General features: G+C 40.4%; 2 protein-coding genes across 2 annotated transcripts in view; both read left to right on the plus strand.

The window, feature by feature from the left end:
• Positions 1-2,410: 2,410 nt before the first annotated feature.
• LOC108927883 (ATP synthase subunit beta, mitochondrial-like) lies at positions 2,411-6,794 on the plus strand. Its single transcript, XM_018741495.2, has 10 exons — positions 2,411-2,535; positions 3,150-3,332; positions 3,431-3,605; positions 3,714-3,835; positions 3,962-4,146; positions 4,253-4,411; positions 5,455-5,577; positions 5,665-5,877; positions 6,039-6,240; positions 6,343-6,794. The coding sequence occupies exons 1-10, from the start codon at positions 2,430-2,432 to the stop codon at positions 6,438-6,440; spliced, it is 1,566 nt and encodes a 521-aa protein (XP_018597011.2). The 5' UTR covers positions 2,411-2,429; the 3' UTR covers positions 6,441-6,794.
• A 3,626-nt stretch (positions 6,795-10,420) lies between these two features.
• lrp2a (low density lipoprotein receptor-related protein 2a) overlaps positions 10,421-23,647 on the plus strand; it is a 60,310-nt gene continuing 47,083 nt past the window's right edge. The window contains exons 1-8 of the mRNA XM_018741635.1: positions 10,421-10,539; positions 18,952-19,059; positions 19,625-19,747; positions 19,921-20,037; positions 22,136-22,246; positions 22,360-22,473; positions 22,645-22,761; positions 23,496-23,639. Coding sequence (XP_018597151.1) covers positions 10,473-10,539; positions 18,952-19,059; positions 19,625-19,747; positions 19,921-20,037; positions 22,136-22,246; positions 22,360-22,473; positions 22,645-22,761; positions 23,496-23,639 — 901 coding nt within the window. The 5' untranslated portion in view covers positions 10,421-10,472. The remainder of the gene's footprint in view (positions 10,540-18,951; positions 19,060-19,624; positions 19,748-19,920; positions 20,038-22,135; positions 22,247-22,359; positions 22,474-22,644; positions 22,762-23,495; positions 23,640-23,647) is intronic.

Genomic DNA, 23,647 nt, shown 5'->3' on the forward strand with positions numbered 1-23,647 from the left:
GTCTATCCTGTGCTGACTGGTCCGGGAGAATCACGCACCACTTTGCCAGCTGTGCTCGGGGTGACAGGCCGCTCTGTTCCATACCTGGAGGCAGAAAGCAATCAGAGGTGAGCTGTCATTGTGGAATGCCACACTGAATGATTTTCTCTGTGGAAATTAGGCTGTGAAGCCAGGATTCTGAAAGCTAAAGCAGAATACTCTTAAAATTCACACACACACACACACACACACACACACACACACACACAGAGTCTGAAACCGCTTGTCCCAAGTGGGGTCACGGCAAACCAGAGCCTAACCCAGCAACACAGGGAGCAAGACCGGAGGGAGAGAAGTCACACCCCAGATGGGACGCCAGTCTGCCGCAAAGCACCCCAAGAAGGACTCGAACCCCAGACCCGCCTCTTAAAATTCAACACATGTAAGTCACCTTGGTGAATAAAGTGTGTGGCCTAGTAACACTACACAGTTCCATTAGAAGTCACTTTGAAGAAAAGCATCTGCTAAATGAAGTGAAGTAGCGTAAACGTAAATGTATTTTGAGACCAGCAAAACTGATCAGTTTTGTGAAGAGCTCAGCGTGGGTTATGTACGTCATCTGTCTGGGAAATTGTGATAATACATTACAACTAGATATCTGAACTTGACTGCTGTGAGGAAACATCATATAATGCCTGGCATCTGGGTCATAAAAGAAATGTGATATGGTCTGATGAGTTTGTTAACAATGTCATCTTTAGATGTCAGGTGCTTATGTCTGTAAAATATTGGGCTCCAACATGTGTTTGGTTTTTTCGCAATTCCATTATGGTGAGAAAAGAAATTTTTTGAATGACCTGATTCCAAGCATTCTCTTGCAAGGTGAGCAACCATCTACATCTTACAATTAATTTTGTAATTGCTTACTGGGATGGAAGTTATTTTTTAGTGTACTTCAATTTACTGGTCAGTTATTGTTTGATATGAAGAAGATAGAGCTTTTCATCTTCCATGACTTCACCAGTTCTTTGCAGAGAACTGGAAGCAAGAAGCACAAACTCATAAGCAACAAAGTAAATTCACCACAGACTCTATAAACACAGCAACACACAATACATATAAAATAGATGTGTATAGCTGTAATGAGAAGACAAACAAACTGAACATACAGTGCCTTCTATGTTCAATATCCTCTTTTTTTATCAACCTGGTCTAAATCTGTTGAAGTTAGGTTGATACTCACAAAGTATTGGGGCATATAGTGCTCTGGATTCAGATGAGGCAAAGAAAAATGAACACAGAGCATGCAATACAAATATGTACTAGTACAGCACTATAGTATACACAGAAACAATGTTCACAACCTAAGGAGTCTTTTCACCAAAGGACCTACACCTCACCCAAGCCTTTCTAGATTGCTTGACACCTCAGAAACTTTTTCCCTCTTAGCCTACAAAACAGTCACCCCATTACATTCCCCATAAATCCCCCCAACGGTTGAACACTTTATTTACATCTTACCCACAATCCAACTATTTACAATGGACCCGTTTTCCCACCCAAACTCCCGGTAACACGGGTCGTTACAGTATTTGCCTAAAAAAGTTTGCGGTTATCCTCCTTAAATGATGATTTACGCAAGAGTTCCTGCTGCAGCTAAATTCATGTCTTCCTCTTGTCTCCTTAGCCTGATGAAAGAGTCTTTAAATATATTATTTGATTTGTCACTATTCTTCTCGTGAAGGTCCAGATTTCTGCCCATCCATCCATCCATCCATCTCTCGTCAATAACCGGCGTTTATCCAAAGTAGGCTCGGGGATGGTCCGGAGCCTATCCAATACGCGTAACCACAGGGGCCAGAACAACAATCACATGTGAAACAAAAGTTCTATATTATTACCAATTACTGCAATAACATTTTCACTGTTTCAAATGCTTTTACTTTTTTCCAAGCACGTCAGAGAATGGTGAGATTGAAAAATACTTCTGCGCGATTTCACACGCACATTTCATACGATAAAAACACCTTCGTTTTGTCCCTTAACTGACTAAACACTTGCTGGTCTTGGGGAATCTCATAATTTGCACAAGTCTGCAGAGCAAAGAGATTTGTATTAAACGGGGTTACACTGCCCTCTAGTGACATGAAACATAAAATACATAAAAAGTGTAAGCAATAATCAAAGTGGCAATTTGTTCCCCGGCAACATCATTTCTTCCTGCTCTGTTTTTTTTTCTCTCCACTGGAATTACATTACCGTAACCCTTAACTTAAGGATATACTGCGCAGCAGTCACTAACCCAGAACCAACCCGATTCTGCCAAATACGCATGCGCAGTTTTGGCGTTTCGCTCGTCAGCCCGTTCTACGCATGCTCAGGCTGACGTAGGGAAGTTTATATAAAGTTACCGGCGCGACTGTCCCTTTCCACCTTCAGCCATTTTGAAGATGTTGGGTGCTGTCGGACGCTGTTGCACTGGGGCGCTGCAGGCGCTGAAGCCTGGTGTAAACCCATTGAAAGTCTTTAGTGGAACTCCGGCTGCTCTTTATTCCTGTAAGTCAGCAGACCTGCCATGTGCATGTGTTTGCTTGTGGAAAAATTAGTAATTCTCTGCACCGCGACGTTGAAATGATATGGAGTTGTGGGATTCCTCTGGCGCGCAGGCCCAAAAAATTTTGTAAGACTGATAATACTAGTGCTCAAATATACACAATGAATGAGTGTTATCACCAGGACGTTGTGCAGTAGTACTGTCATTAGATGTTCAAGAAAACGTTTTAAGACCCGTGAAATACTGGATTCATTCTGAAATCTTTTTGAATGACCTTTATTTGACATGATAATAGTACAGAGTGTGACACAGTTTAGTTCTGGAATCAGTGTCTGAGGTTCAGGTACAACTTAAGTGTGTATGTTTGTACAGCACAGTAACCTAAATGTTTTTTGACGTGTTCATGTGTAATAGTCAATATAGTGTGTGCACATGACATGTATGCATTTTTAAATACTTTTAACCAACCCTACTGTTTTTCCCTTGTCTTGCACGCAGTAAGGTGACCCTTAGACAAATTGTTGCTTTATTACATTTCTCTTATCAATTTAACATGAGAATGGTTTATATAGATTTTTTTTATTTTATATGAAATAATTCTAACTTTATCATACAGGCAGGAACTATGCTGCTGCCGCTGCTCCATCAGCTAAGCCTGCAGCTGCCAACGGCCGCATTGTTGCGGTCATCGGCGCTGTTGTGGATGTACAGTTTGATGAGGGTCTCCCACCTATCCTTAATGCACTGGAAGTTGCTGGCCGTGAGACCAGACTGGTGCTGGAGGTTGCACAGCATCTTGGTAAGACTTGTTTCCATGTGTCACTTTGAGAATATCAGATTTGTCCTTTTGTGTTTGAAAAAGAGTTGCAGGTGACTCAAGTGCGTCATCTTTGTCAGGGGAGAACACAGTGCGTACTATTGCCATGGATGGTACTGAAGGTCTGGTGCGTGGGCAGAAAGTCATTGATACAGGTGCCCCCATCAGAATTCCTGTTGGCCCAGAGACCCTGGGTAGGATCATGAATGTCATTGGGGAACCTATTGATGAAAGAGGACCAATCACAACCAAACTGTAAGTCCAGATTGGTCATTTATTTATTTTCAACTTTGGTGCAATTCTAAAATGTTTTGTTTTTCTTGAGTAATTGGTAAATGGATATAATTTTATGGCTCCTGTTAGGACTGCTGCAATCCATGCTGAAGCCCCTGAGTTCACAGACATGAGCGTGGAGCAAGAAATTCTGGTGACTGGTATCAAGGTGGTGGACTTGCTTGCTCCTTATGCAAAGGGTGGCAAGATTGGTAAGTTTTGGGGGGATTCTGTATTATGAAGTGATCCTGTTTTAATTTGTGGATAGTCAGAATGATGCATGTCATTAGTAGTGACTCTTGATTTTTAGAAAGAGAATGTCTTTGTTTTTATGTAAGGTTTGTTTGGTGGTGCTGGTGTGGGCAAGACTGTACTTATCATGGAGCTGATCAACAATGTTGCCAAAGCCCATGGTGGATACTCAGTGTTTGCTGGAGTGGGCGAGCGTACCCGTGAGGGAAATGACTTGTATCATGAAATGATCGAGTCTGGTGTCATCAACCTGAAGGACAACACTTCTAAGGTGGAAGCTGCTTCCTACCTTACCTCTTACTTTAATTTGCTCACTTAGACTTGTATGCAATGTAAAATATATTGTATAAAGTATTTCTCTGTTCTCTAAAATATAGGTAGCACTGGTGTATGGTCAAATGAATGAGCCCCCAGGTGCCCGTGCTAGAGTTGCTTTGACTGGTCTTACTGTTGCTGAGTATTTCCGAGATCAAGAAGGACAAGATGTGCTGCTGTTTATTGACAACATCTTCAGGTTCACCCAAGCTGGGTCAGAGGTAAATCTCATTTCATATACCATTTTTGTACCAGTCATGGAAAAGGACTGGCAAATAAAGGGACATGTTTTCTAGTTCAACATAGGTAGATAATATACTTTTGTCACTGTGTACAATACAATGAAATGGCCTGTGGCAACCCTCAGAAGGACAGCAACACAAAGAACACTTGATAGAAACAACCAAATAAGTAAATAAGAATTAGACACACACAAACACTGACTGAAACCGCTTGTCCCAAGCGGGGGTCATGGCAAGCTGGAGCCTAACCCAGGGCGTAGGGCTGAAGGGGAAGGGGCACACCCAGGATGGGACACCAGTCTGTCACAAGGCACCCCAAGCAGGACTCGAACCCCACACGCGCTAGAGAGTGGGACCCGGCCAAACCCACTGCGCCATCACGCCCCTCTTAAATAAGAATTGCACTGAAGAGTTTTGGAGTCTTCAGTCCTTAACAGCTTTCCTTCAGGGAGGGGATAGATGTGGGGGGAAGTAATGGAGGTGGCAGCTGGCTTTGTGATCAGTCTCCTCTGGTTGGGCAAGGAGGGTGTGATGGAGGCCACAGCTCTGGGAAAGAAGCTGCTCCTATGTCTTCTGGTGCGGGCTTTTACTGTCCTGAACCATTGGCCAGGCGGCAGAGGGTGAAACAGTGACCGGTGCGTAGTGTCCTTGATACTGCCAGGCTTCTTTCTCAGTCAGCTAGCATAGATTGTCTAAATTCAGGAGCTCCATCCTGACAATGCACTGGGCTGCCTTCACCACATGATGCAGATCTTTCTGCTCAGCAGCTGGACAGTTTCTGCTGTACAGCTGGCATACCGCACAACAGCACGGTTGGTCGGGATGCTCTCAATGGCAGTTCTGTAGAAATTTAGCAGGATTTTCTGGGCTTGTTTCAGCTTCCTGAGGAAGAAGTCTTTGGGCTTTTTTGACCAGGTGTGGGTTTTGGAGGTCCACGTCAGTTGTTTTGACATTTTTGTAATCTTTAAAAGGTTAATTTTTAATGCTTTAGTGATGCTGAAGCTTACCTTTTAATTTCTTAGGTGTCTGCCCTGTTGGGTCGTATTCCCTCTGCTGTGGGCTACCAGCCTACTCTTGCTACTGACATGGGTACCATGCAGGAGAGAATCACCACCACCAAGAAGGGTTCCATCACTTCAGTGCAGGTAATTAATTTATTAGCATCATAATGATTTGGCACCTTGTACTTTCCTTTATGCCCCACGTGACAAAATCTTTATTTCAATCTCAAGGCTATCTATGTACCTGCTGATGACTTGACTGACCCTGCTCCAGCCACCACATTTGCCCACTTGGATGCCACCACTGTGCTCTCTCGTGCTATTGCGGAGCTTGGCATCTACCCTGCTGTGGATCCACTGGATTCCACCTCCCGCATAATGGACCCTAACATTGTTGGCGCTGAGCACTATGATGTTGCTCGTGGTGTACAGAAGATCCTCCAAGTAAGCATTCTCTCAGACCTTATATAGTGGGAGATGCATGAAAAAATTTAAAATCTTTTGGTTTGACCTATACATCAATAGCTGTTATATATATTATCCCTGGCTTTAAGTGGCCCTTCATTTTATGTGTTTACTTTTAACTTTGGGTTTATCTCTTTCAGGATTACAAATCTCTTCAGGATATTATTGCTATCCTGGGTATGGATGAGCTTTCTGAGGAGGACAAATTGACTGTTGCCCGTGCTCGTAAGATCCAACGTTTCCTTTCCCAGCCATTCCAGGTGGCTGAAGTGTTCACTGGTCACTTGGGCAAACTGGTCCCACTCAAAGATACCATAAAAGGGTTCAAGAGCATCCTAGGAGGTATGCACCCACTTATGGAATGTAGATATCCAAATTGCAGAATAAAGTTATATGTCTATGGTTGCATGCTTGTCTGACTAATTCCTTGTTTGACTGTTCTAGGTGAATATGATGCGCTTCCTGAACAGGCTTTTTACATGGTTGGTCCCATAGAAGAAGTTGTCCAGAAGGCTGAGAAACTGGCTGAAGAGCATTCATAACTTTTTGATGTGAAGGGAAGGTTTTATGATCAGAGCACTTGGTTTATAATCAAAACCATCAGTCTTGTCATGTTCTATTGAATGTTCCCATTTTCATGGGAATATGGATGGAATGCAAAATAAAGTGATCCTTCTCTGAATTAAAGATGTTTTGTGAACATGTGCTCAGGCATTTTACCTTTCATAGCTCAAAGTTAGGTCTTTGAAATTGCCATCTGCTAATATGTGAGCACAAGTGTAATGAATACTTCAGAAATATTTTAGAGCATTGACTGCAGACTGTAATCAATATTTGGAAGCTGGTGAATTGTTCCTGTGGAATTCAGAGTGAAAATACATCTTACCTCACCTCTCCCTTTTTGAGATCCTTGCATTTTTGTTCATTCCTGTAAAACTTTTACATATCAAGTGGTATAAGGTTTCTGGAACTTAGAAAAAAAACTGACTTTTTTTTTTTTAAAGATCATGCAGCAAACAAGACAAAGTGGGAGTAGAATTCTGCTTTGTTTCCTTTGAGACCTTAATATGCACTTTACCTAGTTTACATTGTAAAAACCCCTTCCAAAGTTGTCATTATGCTTAGAATACACACCCTTGCATTTTCGTTAACAGGCCAATTAGGTACTCGAGGTGGACAGGGCAGGAGTTCTGATGCTACAGTCCAGCTTAATACTGTACACAGCTTGAGAATGGGAGCAAATGATCTGTACAATACCTTTACTAGAAAATCTGAGTGGGTGTGCTTAGACCTGCAGACCAACAATTATAATACAAAGTTTTGCTGTTTATTGCCAAACTATGCAATAAGACTTAAAGGTGTGTTAAAATCATATCTTTCAGGTGCATAGTCAGTCAGTAGGTGGTGGTGTGTACTTGGTAAAAACAGCCTTCACCTGCCCCTCTGCCTACTTCATTCCATGACTTCCCATTGCCTGTCCTGCTTGTCCCCTGGTTTGGAAACTCTGTACCTTCAGTGAGGGGATTAGATCAGTAACCCAACTGGGTTTGTCACACACTGCACCACTCCTAGAGCGCTTCTTTTTGCTCACCATCATTGTCCACCTGTTGCCGGAATAATGTCTCCATTGAGTTGTAACATTTTCCCATTCAGAATAAAGCGAAAGCAGTTCTGTATGCTAATTTTTCTTTTGATGACAATGTTTTAAGTGAAATGTAGGCTTTTTAGACTTTTTTTTTGCATGTACAGTAGTGTATATATTTATAGGTTACTTACCAGCCTTTTGAGCACTGGTGTCGTGATATTTATGCGGGAATAATATACTAGGAATCGCTGTTTGAATCCGGAGCGAGAAATTTCTTGTAAATACACCTTTAGCCTACAGTTAAATCGGAATCTGATGCCATACTTCAGTCAGTATTGACACGGCGCATAACGAGCTTTACGTTTGTTTTACAGCGGAGTCGGAGTGTTGAATGATTTAATTTTTCATACTATTGTGCCCACGTGATGTCATTGCCTTTATTTTCTGTTCGAATTTGATCACTCATTCACTCACGCACTCACTCGCTGTCGATAGCTGTTTATTCTGCGACAGGGTCGCGGTGATCCGGAGCCTATTCCAGACGCCCACGGCGCTGGGCTGGTGAAGAGACACCCTGGACCTGACACCGGTCCACCGCAGAGGAGCCGCACACACTTATTAACTCACACACACGGGCAATTTACAGTCCTTACTTTCGGAGGTAATGATTAATGTCCCGAAAAATAATTTCGCCACCTCCTGTAACCATTTCGTGATCAAATAAAAGATTTATAATGTTGTTTCTGTTTTTATTGTTATTTTTGAAAAGTTTACTATTTCTAAATGCTTGTACTGCATTCTGAGTTCTGTGCTGGTTTTTAATGACATATCAGCTGTGTTGAATATGTCACATCAGCTAAATGTTCTACTTTTCAGAACAAAGAAATATTAAGATAACAAGGTATAAAAGAGGATCTTAAAACTCACCTCTTCCCATGATGTCTTAAGTTCAGGTGTAAATGTTCATGTTCTATAACTCTGAGGTCATATTGATAACAGATAAACTTCAAGCAGCTACCCGTGTAATGTAAATGTTAAAAATATATATTAGGAAGGTGATTAGGAATCGTCGATAACCAGTTTTATGCAACTACTCATGTGATGACATATCATATGTGGTGGAAAGAAACTAACTGCACTGAGGCGTCTGCATCTTTCTCTCTTTTATGAGACTTCGCTTTGGAGAAAAGTACCTTCTAAATGAATATAAATGCAAATAATAGATAATTAAATTGAAGATCATAGAGAATATTGGTGGTCTTCAGATAATTAAATATTATCTATATTAATATCAAATAAAATTAATTAAAAAGTAAACATTAATAATTAAATATTGTTAATATAATAATAAATATAATAATTAAATATAATCTAATATTGTCAAAATAGATAATCTTCGGTTTTACATCTTCCAAATCACTTTTCCTAGTCTTTGCTATCACACCTGACTCATATAAATGCGTTTTTATTTTCGGCATGACTTTTGATGTGTGAAACGATGACGGGCCGTGCGCGCGCTCACTTAGAAGAGCGGCTCTCTCCGCGCGAGACGCGTCCTGCCTGGACTCCAGCTAATGATGTTGGCCCCCGTGAGATGTGGTTGACCCCGGTGCAGTTCCGTACCAACACACCAAAAGCCGCAATTTGGATGATCACCCTGAGGAGGCCTTTCCCTAGAGAGCAGCCCCAGCAAGTGCTTTTCACATAAAACCTTTCTTCTGCAACAACAGGTCATTGCATCACACAGCAGCCAGGCGCGTTTTAAGCCGGTACCTACAGAACACTTGCACAGATTACTCGGTAAAATACAGTATAATATCATCCTAGTGTATGTACATCTGTATACTGCTGATTTATTAAAGTAATTATACCGTTCTTGTTAGTTAATTTCAGCAAGTAACAACGCTGGCAGTGTCTATAAATTTCACACGTGAACAAAGTTCATTTTAATATAACGTCGTTATCACCCCCACAAAAGACCGTCGTCCTATGTATGTGAAATTTTGCAGGAATAGCGGGAGAACCGTGGAATTAAGCGTCTCAGAAAAACAACAGGTTATATTATAAAAGTGCGTGGGTCTAAAAAGCTGTATATGTTTCCCTTTACAGTGGATTTTACAATTTTTTCCCGAAAAAAAACATTTAACAACCATTTATCTCAAAGTTTTGTTTTAGGCGAGAGAACAATATACGCCAAAACAGATTCATTTGCATATTAATATTTGGCCACTACATGCAAACAATTATTCCTGATTAAGTACTTACATATGACGAATACAAAGGCAGACATATAGTTAAAAATACACTTTAAAGAACTGATATTAGATAATACAGAAAACCCTTGTTACTAGCACAAGTTGTAGTACTTATGAAAACTCACTGACTGGTAAGGTGATATTTCACTGCGAAACGGAGCGGATGTGGATAGGGCAAGGTGCTAATATGGTATAGAATTCTGTGCTCTGTTTGACATGAAACTGCCTTTGTTTTAGCTTGATGAAAGGCCCACGCTCGATCACTTGTGTTTTCTCTGATGGACAAGCGCACACAGCCATTGTCCGCGGACGAGATAAAATGGCTCATTTGTCTGAGTGACCGAATTATGCACATTCCTGGGTAGTCCGGGTAAAACGGGCTTTACCCCCGTGGGTCAGAATAGAGGGCAGAACAGAGCGCATTCAAAATGTAATGACCCAGGGCTTGAACACGCCCCCTTCCATCAACTAGCGCTCGACACGCCCCCTTTCCACAAGCCACCGCTTAGACACGCCTCTTTTCCCATCTCCCGGCTCTTCAACGTGCCGCCTTTTCGCCGACTTCCCATTGGACACGCCCCCTTTCCCGATAGCAAGCGATGAACACGCCCCCTTTCCTTCAGCTAGCGGGACAAGAGAGAGAGGAGCGCGCGGCAGCATCCCAGTCCCTGAGGCAGCACTATCCCCCCCGGCTTCGCTCGGAGCTGGACAAGCAGCCGGGACAGTGTCTCAGAATGTGGAAAGCACTTTGTAACCTTCTTGTTCTGTTAATTCTGTGTACTCTCCGGTGCCATTCTCAAGGTAAGTTAATGCCTTTTTATCGAAAAAACACCACAGAGACAAACAACATTTGCTAAGTTTTTCACCCAGGCAGTGAGTTGAGCATCAACAAACCCTCTTCTTCTCGGTCTTCTTGTAAGTTGAACTATTAACGAACTTATATTGAGCGAGCAAACTTTTGTTTGTCTCACTACTATTGTCCACTGACTGAAGCCTAGTTTTTTTTCCACTTTTTCACATAAAACTGTTTATTTATTAACCCAGGCCAAGGTGCGTCCGCTAGCCTAGAGTACACAGACTGTAGCAAGAGTGACAAAAATCTGCTTTGATTCTCTTCAGAAACTTTTGACAACAATGCTATTTTAGTTCCATTCTTCGTAATAATAGCAAAGGGTAAGTTAGGTGGTCCGTGGTGTATGCAAGCAAGGTGTACTATGATTTGCATTTCAATTACTCTTCAAAAGTTGTTTATTATTTCCTTCCTTTTATGGCTAAATTCCTCTAAACTGAATTCTGTGTATTCTTATACGTTCAATTTTTTTCAGTTTTTCTTATGAATAATATTCATTACAAGCCATGTACGTGCTACATTTTGGATGTTATGACAGACAAGATTTATTTAGAAGTGCTATGCGATTCAGAAACGTTACTTTAATCTAGAACACAAAGCCTCCCTCAGACAGATTTGAAGTTCTCTCAGAGAACTTTTGCCTGAGCTTTGCCGTTGCTAGGTAACAGAGGATAGCATGTGACCAGGACACAGTCTGTGGACTGCAACTTACTGGTACGAATCTAAGCCAAGGTCCTGCCCATGCTTTGGACTGTACAAGTATCAAATGCATCCACAATTATAAAATTACTTCTGCTTCAAGAAATTTGCTGCTCATTTGTGCTATAGATTAATTTCTGTGTTCTAGTCTTGAATTTGACAGTGAATGCCGGTAGTTGAGACCTGCCTACCCAAATTGTAATCTGCTTTCTTTTTGCTCAACACTTAGTGTGTAAGCTCCTTAGTGTGAATCAAGCAACTAATTACGCTGCAGCTGCTGCTAAAAGCAACCTTTTCTGCCTGAGAAACAATGGACAAATGCTACATGTAAACAACAAGAATAGTCACATTGCTATTAAACTTTCTATACAAGATCTTTGTGGAGTAATTATTAGAACCCATGTTAATAATGAAATGTAACATACATTGTGGAAGTGTACGGACTGATATTTCACTTTTACACTAAGGTAAAATGTAATTATCTGAAATAGGTTTATTGCTTCATTTCACCAGGTTATTTTTAAGCCGAACATCTATGCAGATATTAACTGATAATTGTTAATTAGCAGCTAACAGCTGTAATAAAAATCATATGAAATGCAAAAGAACTGGTTTAAGCAATTTCTCAGGTATGTTTTTAAGCATATAGTTAGTGCAGTGGTCCATGCATTTATGCACCTTAGTTTTGACAATATTTATTTTTTTAAGTTTTTAATCAAATGTGTTATGTTTCTTTAGTGATAGAAGTTGTCACTTCTTTATTTGTTTAAGTTAAACAATATTAACCTCTGGGAGGGCAGTACATGTTAATTATTAGCATGTTTCGAGAGAAAATGAAGTATCACATAGCCTGACATGGGCTGAAGCCTTGTTGCTCTAAAACTTGGCATATACTGAAGTTAATCTTCACATTATTAAGGAGACAAAGTCCAGGGCATTTCAGCCAGTGGTATGTTTCAGCAGAGGTTTCCTCCAAGATGGTGAGGGAAAGGGATTCATCCAAATTTAAGTCTGGTCCTGTTTGCGTCACACCAAGTGATACTGGGTGTGCTGATCTCTTCAGAAATGTGAGCGCCGGATGGCTAATTTAATCCAGATTTATTTAGCATGTGTTTGGGAGGAAATAGCCAGAAAAGGCCTTAGAGCAGGTGGACAGGTTACTTTCTGTAACACGGCCTCGTTTCTACGGGCCAGCATCTACAATAATTTCTGCTGCAGCTGCAAAGTCTTCTTCAACCCCAAGGTTTTTTGTTTGATGATTAGTCATAATAGGTAAACTACTACAATGCATGGGCACATTGTTAACTGCCTCAAACACCTTCAGGGATTTTTCAGAACGCCTGACTTTGCACAAAACTGCCCTCATGAGTGGGAAACCCAGTGTTAATACGTGATGTGTTTTTATCCCCTGGGAAGCAGGGACAGTAATTATACATGTTGATCAATGACCGGTGTCAAGGCTAGTTGACTTTCTCTTGTTAGTTAGCAGATAATTGTCCTTCAAAACATGTTTTAAGAGCTTCTGAATGTCAAATGTTTTAATTTTAAATGATTGCCTGCCTAATTCCTGTTGCCCAGGCCTGTTTTTATGAAATTGTGCTAATCATCTAACTGTCAGTTTCGGGCTGTTCGGACACTGATATTGTTGATTGGGGTTTAACAGTTAAGATATGGTTGAAGACACAGCCACGTATTTCACATCTGGCATTTGAAAGAAATGCTCATTTATATGTAGTGATAAGCCTATTCTGAGTGTTTCCTTCAGAAGTACCAAGAAATGGGACAGCACACAATGAAATACGAGATTCAGCAATGTCTGAAAGCTATTTTGACATTTGAAGCTGGAGTCAGTAATGACTGTAGAGTAGGATCATGGGGCTGAAGTTATTTACATGTGATATAATTTTCATCTCCATTAAGCACTTCTGTTTTTATTTTTTTTTTTTAGTATTTTCAGCATTTCATAATATAAAACAATGAAGTATAATTTGCTTAACTGCATTAATGTTGATTATAGATTAATCAGTTAGGATCTTCTTGTCTATTGCCCTTGCAAAAGGCATTAACCCTGTTTAAGTAGGATGCCTGCAGCTTGTATTGCAAGGCCTTATCTAGCCCCCATGGATCAATATTATCAGCAAAAGGAGTGCATTACTTAACAGGATTCACACTGACATGCATGGAATGTGTGTGTATATGGAAGTACTCAAACTCCTTAAAGGTTTCTTTTATCTTTAGATCTTCCATATCAGTGACAAAACACGACGATGTATATCTTCCTTTAATCCCATTTTCAACATAGATAGCATTGTGAACAAGGAAAAGTGGGAATTGAACAGAAATAAATCCCTATGTGGTTTGTATGGTAAGTGTATACTATATTTTGAAAATATCTGGTTAAATGTAATGCATATTCTGTCAGTGTCACACAAAAATCCACATCAAGTTACAGCTACACCCGTTATATAAATAACCATATCATATCTTTTGTTCTGTTCTAAAGAATGCTACAAAGAAAAAAGAAACAGCTAAGAAGTAGTCTGTGAAATTTTACACAGATTTTTGTTAATTTCCTGAACTGCACGTGTTTTTTAGGTCTCACACATATTGCAGTCCATTTGGTGTAATGCTAGAACAACATTAATACTGTATTAGGAGATATTCCGAGCAGAAGTTAGCACAGTTGGCAGGAACAGGATCCAATAATCCTTTCTGTTTTAAACAGCAGTGAGCTGTTTCAATGAGCCCGCGTTACTGAAATGAACATCATTGCTGCACTTAGTAGTGTGTTATAAAAATGTAATTTATGCAGCATTCATTATGGACGGCTGTTTAAATGTTTGGCTTCTTTATCCAGAGAATTACTTCTCAGTGATTGATTTCATATTATGTTTTATATTTAATGAGGCCATTTCAATTTGCAAAAATATCAAGATAGTGAAATCAAGCAGGAGAAGGATGGCTCGTGTTGGCGAAAACCCGTGAACACAAGTGAAGAATTAAAGGCATCTCGCTTAAGTCCTTCATCACATTTTTGTTTATCCTTCATTTTCCACTACTGCCAGACACATTTTGCTATGGGCTTTGTATGTGTCTCCTAGAGCCAAAGTCACTTGTTTGGCGACTGACTGCTTTCTGTGCCATTGATTTCCATATGAAGAGAGGGGAAAGTGCCATAGTCCACTCTGACCACACGGCAGGGTCCCAGGCACTCTGTTCTGCCAGCCACTTTACCTATGCACACTGAAGGAGAGGTCAGGGACACCCCTAAAACAAGGCGGCACTGATGAAAGAAGGAATCCCACTTTCTCAGGGGCCCACAGAAATGACGAAATATGTTTTGGGGTTCAAGCTGCAGGTTTTTTTTTGGTGTGGGGGTGGGGCAACGAGAGTGAGAGGTGGAGACTGGGGTGCACTTTCATTTTTTTCATTACAGGAAGCTGTACTGTATTCCACAAGCTGCCATCCATCTCCATAGTCCCTTTGGCGTGCTGACACCTCCAGTAATGAGGCTGCCGCCCCTGCCGGCTCCTCCATTGTGCCATTGTGATTTCACAGTGGGGCCTGAGCCTTCTGGAAGCTTCTTTCTAATGAAAATTCCTCCGTGGCGGCTCTTTGTTTGCCTGGGGCAGGGCGTCCTTATCATTCTTCCTGGATGGTTTGGGGTACTTGCCTGCTGTGGGTTTAAGCTGGCTAATTAGAAAAGACATGGCCAGGGAGAAGGGCTGAATGGTAGAAGTATAGGAAAATGCCAAACAAAACAACCAAAGGACACACCAGTGGAAAAGTACCAATAATTTTACTGTCTGTGTAACTTTCTCAAAGCAATCAGTGGAATCATTTTGTGTTTTTCATTGTCGATCAAGTCAGAATATTCATTCAGTAGTCACTATTTACCACCACAGTCCCAGTTTGCATTTTACTCAGTTTTTGATTAAAGATTGCAGGTAACCTGTTCATGTGTAAAGGCAAAAGAGTAGCAGGACACTACTATATAAAAAGCCCTCATTAGATTGTGTGTCACCATTCCCAGAGCAGTGATGCTATCATGAAACACTGGCCTCACTTGAAGGCCTTAGCATATTGGTTTCATTTTGGCAAAGGCTCGTTAGAGCTATTAACCCAATGTATAGGAGATAGAATTTATGGATATATACAGTGTTGCTAGGAGGCTCTTCCAGTGTCCTTCCTTTGAACTTGCTCCCCAATGGGGTTTAAAGACACAGCTAATCTCATAGGCTTTACCAAAGTTTTTTTTTGGTGATTTTTTTGGACCTCCATTGTGTGTTCAACTGTTGCCTAAACCTTCCATTGTATGATTCATTGAACTTAAAAGCAATGCCTGAAATGGTTTTACATCACAGTCAGAAAGTGATCTTACTTTGCATTTTTCTGAAAATTGTGAGTTTTATAACATAATATGATAACAGCTCATGACAGTGAATTTTAAAAGTATTGATTCATAATAATTTATTGCAAGTATAATAAAAATATGCCTTCTCTTAGCTACAGGAGCAGAACAGCAATACATAGAATGGAAGAATGGATTGTATGCCTTTTCTTCATAGCAATAAAAGTTGACATAGCATGTTTTAGTCTGTAGGACATAGACAGGTGTAGTCATTCTTCAATGGTGCAATTGAAGTGGTTGCTCTTCCGCTTGGATGCTGTGCATGCTGCTTGTCTTACCTGAGTGTTACAGGCGTTGCTGCAACCTCCGGGATCATGCCCTCCTAACAAAGGCTTCCATTGAGCTAATGGAGGGGCAATTTTATCATTAGTAAACTGATCAGGAAAGGGCCTTGCTAACCAATTGGCTGCTGAAAGAGTTAAAAAGGAAGTCCATTTGGCTGGCACAGTCTGAAAGTAAGAGACTGATGTTGGCTAATCTGAGACAGGACCTAATGGTTTCAGAGCTGCTCGCTAGGCTTTTAGCGCAGTAGCATGGCCAGTGACCCCACAATCTAATATGGAAGGGATCCATTTTTAAAGTACGCTCTACATAAAAGACATGATAAACTACTGACTTTCATATAATGAACTTTTGACCCACACCACATTTATCAAGTTGAATAGCCTGTGATTTCAAAGTTCTTTCCCTGCTTGCGTTGTTGTGCGCTATATTAGTATGTGCACCAATCTTCAAATGATTCCGATGCTCTTTGGTTCATTGGCATACGTCTTGGAAGTCCTGTCACTGACAGAAGAGGAGTTGAGGAGGCCTTTTTCCACTGGCCAGGTGTTAGAGCTTACTGCTTTCATTCAGGCTTCTTTTCTGTGAACATCTTGCAGTATGTCTCAGGTCTCTGTTTTGCTCTGTTAAAAAGGCAAACGCATTAATAAAATCACCCCAAAAGTGATGTCATGCAGGGGTTTTACAGCTGTTTGTTTTAAGTATAAAATCTTAATTCAGTATATTGAATGGGCTTGTTGGCAGTCATTTCCCTCTCAGTTAAATTAATCAGCTAAAGATCAAAGGATGACATCATAGCAATGTTCAGTGGAAATCTTTAACCCCCTACAACATTCATATGAGTATTTTCTCCTTTCACTTTCTTCCAGTTTTAGTTGAATTAAATTTTACTGGTAGAGTTAAGTGTTTGTTGCCGACACAATACAGTTCCATGCAATGCAATAACCCACAAATCTACCTGCTATTCAGGCATGGGCTAGTACTATTACATTTATAATACATGCTGTCTAAGTCAAAATGATTTATTCAATGACATATGACATCAATAAGCTTAAGATTGTTTTTTAAGTCAGTCTTATGTCGATTTACTAATTATTCAAAATGGCATTGTCACTTGTGATAATAAAGAAATATAAATGCTACATTTCTCTGTTCAGGATTCCACTGTATAGTGAACCATAAAAAATATCACCATCATACACAAATTCACCATAAAAGTATCAAATCTTACACAAATCTCTGCTCTCCTTCAAATTTTGTGTATGTTCTTTTTATATGGAATGGTCTTGTACCAATGGAATCTAAAGTAATGCTTTTGGGTGGTGACAGTGAGAAAGATTCATGTAGAGATATTACTGCCTTATCTGAATGAAACCCAATAAGCATGTTGACTGGTCGAACAGACACACACAGCCAAGAAAATGAAAACCAAGGTCACTTGCTTACTTTTTTCCAGAAGTTATGAAAAGCAGGTTGGACATGGGGCTCTGAAGTCTTTAATCCGATATTGTGTTTCTTTTATGATAAAATCAGTTATGGTTCATTTAAAAAGGGGTAGCAAGTCAAATAAAGTAAATTAAACCATGGCTGTGGTTTCATTCTGTTGCAGTTTCCTCAGAGCCAAAATCAGAGATGGCACTCTCACTTTGACTGTATGCCTTCTGAAGAGACTGTTCTAGATTTATGTGTAAACTTTCTATTTCTGAATTCCTAGTGAAATAACTGAACATCATTTCAGGCGTGTTTGTTTTCATTCCTTTTGTTTGTTTCACTGTTGTTTGTAGTTGTACAAGTGTTGCCATCTCTGACTCCCAGACCTGTTTTCCTCAGTGCATACTTGGTTAAGGAGGGAGTATATTTAAAGGTCGTTGATAAGACCTAGGCCATCAACCCTAAACCTGCACCACCAACCACCACTTTGCATTCTCCTCAGCAAAGAATTTGGGTGTTAGGGCTCTGGTACCACCCGGTACCACTATTTATCCCAATAACGTTTCTGACAAGGAACAGCATGTGCTATAAATCAGCATGTCACAATAAGACAATCTGAGTCACACATTCCATCCGGACGAATCTGTCTGTCACTGAACTATGCTTACTCCAGTCAATATCTCCTGGAGAACGTCAGAGAAGGTGTTGGGGGTTACCTTATCTTGCAGATGCCATGAAGCAAGAGACATCAAACAAGGGGTAGGGGATGAGCATTAAGGGTGGTTGTGTAACTTCAAGCTGGCTGGCACGCCTGGCTCCAGGGCCTCTTCAACTTTGCACTCTGCAGGCTTCATCAATGGTTGTATATGCCAAACAAAGCTCTTCCAGTGTTTTTTGGTGAGAGCAACACTTTTTTCTGTTTTTAGTGTGCACTGGGGCAATATTTAAATTTGCACCTCATTGTACATGGAATAAACTTAAAATAGGCATTTAAAAGAAATTAGGTATGTAATAAAAGGTATAGTAAAAAATAATCAGCTTCACCATGATCATAAAACATTTTTTCTTTTTAAAAATTTTTTGCTTCAAATAAAGACATGTTAGTTGTTATACTTGTGCAGAAAACTAATGTTTTATCAGTTACCAGACACTTACATCCAAACTTACAGTAACATAATAGTTTTTGACCCATTTATATAGTGGGGTATTTTTACTGGATCATCTTAGACAACTCTTCTAAAAGGTACAAAACAGCAGCATTTTGGAGTAGGACTTAAATCAGCTTTTTGTTACAAGTTAAAGTACTTGTGTTACATCCTGCAGTGTATATAAAATGTATCTACAGTATTGCTGAAGAATTAAATAATGAGAGCAAGAATGATAGTTTTGATACACTGATACACTGTTTTGTGTCAGGTATGTTATTCATAGTAGCTGAAATGATACAATGATCAGTTTATTCTAGAATGGGAGCATGGCAGATCAGCATTCCTTGGTGTTTTTGTATAACACATTAACCATGTACCTCTCACACTTGAAGGATGTGAGGCAGGACAGTTCCACTGTGGGACTGGTAGGTGTATTCCGCTGGGGTGGCGCTGTGATGGAACAGCAGACTGCGCTGATGATTCAGATGAGAGTGGCTGTCGTAAGTAACCATTTCTCTCACTGGAGTTACACAACTGAATCTATCAAAGAATGTGTCCTATCAGCGGAAAAGTAGCCATGTCAACCGTGCTACTGCTCAAATAAAATGAGGATTTTCTCCTGGAAACTTAGTTTATTATTAACGTTTCTATTTAATTTAAGCTTTACCGAAGACATAATTTTACCTGTTTAAAAGTTTATGTTTAAAAAACCAAACCAGTTATTGAAATATTTAGAAGAGCACAAGCTGTCAGCGTTTTGGAGTATACGCTGGCAACTTTCTAGTTATGAGGCCATATTCTTAATCATCATAATACTTGACACTTGTATTGCTGGCCACAAGAAAATTGAGTTGTAATACTTAACAAATGTGTTATGCACATTTTTTGTTTTGTTTTACTATTTACAGACAATAATGAAATTTTGACATCTTGTTTTTTCTCTGAGAAAAACCCAGTGTATAGCTTCTGATTTAAGTCATCCTGTTTCTTCTTTTTGATGGTACAAGTTGGAATTTTTTCTGTTTTCTGAAGAGAGCTTGCTTGGTGTATCTTATATATCCCCAGCTCGGCAATCCTGTGAGGATGGGCAGTTCCAGTGTGTGAGTGACGGGGAATGTATCCCGCAACTTTGGGTGTGCGATGACGAAGAAGACTGTGAGGATGGCTCGGACGAGAAGCAGCACTGCTGTATGTTTCTGTTCGCCTTTCTGTGCCATTCCTCCTATACTAATGTCACATTTGTATATTTCTGAAATGTTGCATATTTAATATCTGAATCTGAAAAAATCTGAATGGAACAGCCAAAGCATGTGGATTGTTGTACAAACTCACCATCGTCTAAATCTGTACCCTCTCTCCAGCCGGCCAGACATGCTCCAGTGAGCAGTTCACCTGCACCAACGGAGCCTGCATCCCCAGGGCATACAGGTGTGACCGGCTGCCTGACTGCTCGGATGGGGCAGACGAGACCGGCTGCCGTAAGTTGCCCGTGCGCATTTCCTCTCAGCTTGGGCTCCCCCCGGCATTTTAATCAATTTGTAAGATTAAGAGGCTTGGTGACGGATGGGAAACAACCACAATGTGCTTCTTGTTGCTGGGGACTCGTTGTGGATTCCTCTGTGGATTAAGTGAGCTGATGTTCAGATACAATCCCATCACTGTGCCTTTTCCCGGACCTCTGCATTTTGAGTATATTGCCTCAGTGTAAAAATTTAGCTGTTTTGTCATATTTAGAGAAAGCTCATTGTTTACTTTTCTAAATAGATTTTCTTACAGTTAATTTGGAGATTGACCACATGTGATACCATATTCTCTGAATGTGATAGAATGTAAATTGTATCTCTGTATTGTTTTCATATTTAATCTAAACAAAGCCCTAGTATTCAATCAAAAGCTCTGAAAATGCAAAAATGCCTGTGTCCTGTTTGAACTGGGCTGACACAAAGAAGCCCTCTCTTAAAATGCAGTGCGATGCTGTTGTTGGTATAATGCTTGGTTGCATTGTTTCTGAGATGTATGTCTCTTTGGAGAAACGCGTCTGCTCAATGAATAAATATAAATGTAAATGTAAATCGGGAAACATCTTTACTTCTATAATACTAATATTGCATCATTATACAGTATATGATATATATTAAATAGTATTGGTACAGACTTAAGCTGACAATTTAAACTACAATCAAATTAACAGAACCTCTTGCTGAACATTTTATTAACTTATTAATAATAGAGCAGAACTGGGTCACAGCAACATAGAGACATTATACTGTGATATTGCAAGTACATACAAATACATAAAATGATACAAAGACAATTTCAGTATTTAGCAGGGGTGGTCATGTAACAGTCTAAGAAGTTCTGAAAGCGGCAGCTAGTAGTGTAGTTGTTACCCCTCTTGCCTTTGGACCAAAAGGTGACAGATTTGAATCCCACCTCCAGCTGTACTACCCTTGAGAAAGGTACTTGCCCTAAATTCTGCTAGTCAAGTTACCTGGCTATATAAATGGGTAAATAATTGTAGGTGGCTAAATATTATAAGCTGCTTTAGAGAAAAGCTTCAGCTAAATTAATAAATGTAAATGTAAAAGAGTGACCACAGATTTCAGAACACATATGAATTTTTATGCAGTTCAAATCTTAGTTTTTATAGCAGAAGAAAATCAACTACACATTTGTACAGGGAGCTTCAGGTATGTACCACAGCAATAAAATACATTTCCATGTCAAATCTGAAAGAGAAATCTACCTACCTTCCATAACTTCATCTAAACAGAATTTGGATTTTTGTTTAACGGGAATATAGAAGGGGAAATAAAAATCAAACTTTTTCCTTAAAGTGTTTTCAATAAGCAGGGGTGTGGTGGCATGGTGGTGCAGTGGGTTTGGCTGGGCCCTGCTCTCTAGTGGGTCTGCTGTTTGAGTCCTGCTTGGGGTGCCTTGCGACGGCCTGATGTCCTCTCCTGGGTGTGTCCACTCCCCCTCCAGCCTTGTGCCCAGTGTTGCTGGGTTAGGCTCTGGCTTGCTGTGACCCTGCTTGGGACAAGTGGTTTCAGACAATGTGTGTAGATGTGTTTCCAATAGTCGAATGCGTATTAACAACTGAAGATTTAACATTGGATCAACCTGTTGGCTCGTTTTTTCATGTAATGAGGTTAAAACTGGACGACTAGATGAATGAACTGCTGACATGTCCATCTGCACACAGCAGCACCACAGAGCCTTAAATGAAGCTGCTTGTGATCATGTCTTCAACAGAGGGGAATGAGGAAATACTTGTCACTGACTGAGTGAAATTGCTTTGTGTGGCTGAGTTTATATTGCCTCAGTTATGCTGATTATATTTTTTGAAGTTTTAATCGCAAAAGATATGTAAACATATTGATAACCCCTAATATACAGTACACAATGACATAGTAATTTAATTGCTGGAGATGCTTTTACCTTAGTATTATGAGGGTACTTTTATTTGTCTGTTTGCAGTGGTTCACAAAACTTTAAGCCTTATTCACAATAATAATTTAAAATGTCTTTGATAGTTTTCATATATTTATGAGGTGTTGTAATTGGATCTCCCAGACTATCCTGACTGTACAGAGCTGCGATGTGCCAGTGGTGCCTGCTACAACAGGACACAGCGGTGTGACCATGTTCTCGACTGCCGGGATGGCTCAGATGAGGCCAACTGTAGTGAGTGCCCACATTGTTAAGTACTCTATCACCTGCTGCCATGTCTGCACAGGGTGTTTGGAGCAGACAGGAGGTTTGTCTATAAAGTTACACACATTTTTCTGTTGTTCCAGGTCAACACTGCAGCAACAGCCAGTTCCAGTGCAGCAATGGAGAGTGCATCCCACGTGTCTATGTCTGTGACCACGACAATGACTGTGGGGATCGCAGTGATGAGCAGAACTGCAGTACGTTTGTTTCTTCAAGACACAGCATCTCCCCTTGTTTCTTCTCTATAGCCCAACCTGTTGAATACAACAGAATAATGTTTTCTAAACCTGTAAACTACCAACTGAAATAGAATCCGTTTATGTGCTGTGTTAGGGTACAGACTGTTCTTGACTCTCGCTTTCCTGCAGCCTATCCCACTTGCAGAGGGAACTTCTTCACTTGTCCAAGTGGCCGCTGCATTCACCAAGTCTGGCTTTGTGATGGAGAGGATGACTGTGAGGACAATGCGGACGAGAGAGGATGCGGTATGGATTTGGCTACAAATTGATTTTTTATGATGCTCACTGGAGTAATGCATATTGGAATTAAAAATTTCAAGCAACAGAGTGAACTTTGCAAGCTGACTAGCAGTGCTTGATAAGTGGTATTTATGCAATTATATACCCTGTCTTGCTCTGTGTTTAGTTTGGGCCTGGAAAGTGGTTCTATGCTCCTTTTATGATTTTGTTCAAGCACCTCTTTGTGAATCAGAATTATTCTGCTCTTAAGAAAACCTATTGAATTTCATTAGTCTGTTTTGAAGAGTGTGTTTTTAAACACTGAGCTGTAGGACCCTCTGAAAAGCCATGTGACCCTCTCCATGCAGTTTCCAGGGTGATTTAAAGTGATAGTGCTGTCACACAGATCTGCCAGGTCTAAGCTAAGTCAAAACAACACACAAGTTTAACATCAGATTCCTCTGGAGGAAAACTCCATGCAACGATATAGTTATTCCTGCCACACTGTTGCTTTGAACTAGTGAGCTTTAACTCAGACTTTTTGAATATCCTCCAATTTGAAGGTTTTTGTGACTTAAACTGATACACTTGTTAACACTTATGGAAAGTTCAGTGGTGTGTTAAAGACAGGTAGTTGCATCAAAAACCAACTATAGAAACCAAAACCAATAACACATCATGGCTGCTCTGTCAGAACAAGGATGAGGCTTTTGGTAGTCATAGGTGCCTCTGCAGCTAGATCGGGTGTTTTTTGGAAACAGATGCTGCCCAGCAGGAGTGCTATCCAGGAGAGTGGGCTTGCCCCTATTCAGCAGTCTGTATTCCTCTGGAGCGACTATGTGATGGAAGCCCCCACTGCCCAGGTGGAGAGGATGAGACCAACATTACCGCTGGACGCAACTGCAGTCAGTAC

This window comes from Scleropages formosus, chromosome 12 (genome assembly GCF_900964775.1).
Source record: "Scleropages formosus chromosome 12, fSclFor1.1, whole genome shotgun sequence".
NCBI classification, from domain to species: domain Eukaryota; kingdom Metazoa; phylum Chordata; class Actinopteri; order Osteoglossiformes; family Osteoglossidae; genus Scleropages; species Scleropages formosus.

Bases quoted from the DNA above. Each gene is read 5' to 3' on its own strand.
- LOC108927883 (XM_018741495.2), top strand. From the start codon at position 2,430: ATGTTGGGTGCTGTCGGACGCTGTTGCACTGGGGCGCTGCAGGCGCTG. The intron at 2,536-3,149 runs GTAAGTCAGCAG...TTTATCATACAG, and splicing joins TCCGGCTGCTCTTTATTCCT to GCAGGAACTATGCTGCTGCC. The intron at 5,878-6,038 runs GTAAGCATTCTC...TATCTCTTTCAG, and splicing joins GTGTACAGAAGATCCTCCAA to GATTACAAATCTCTTCAGGA.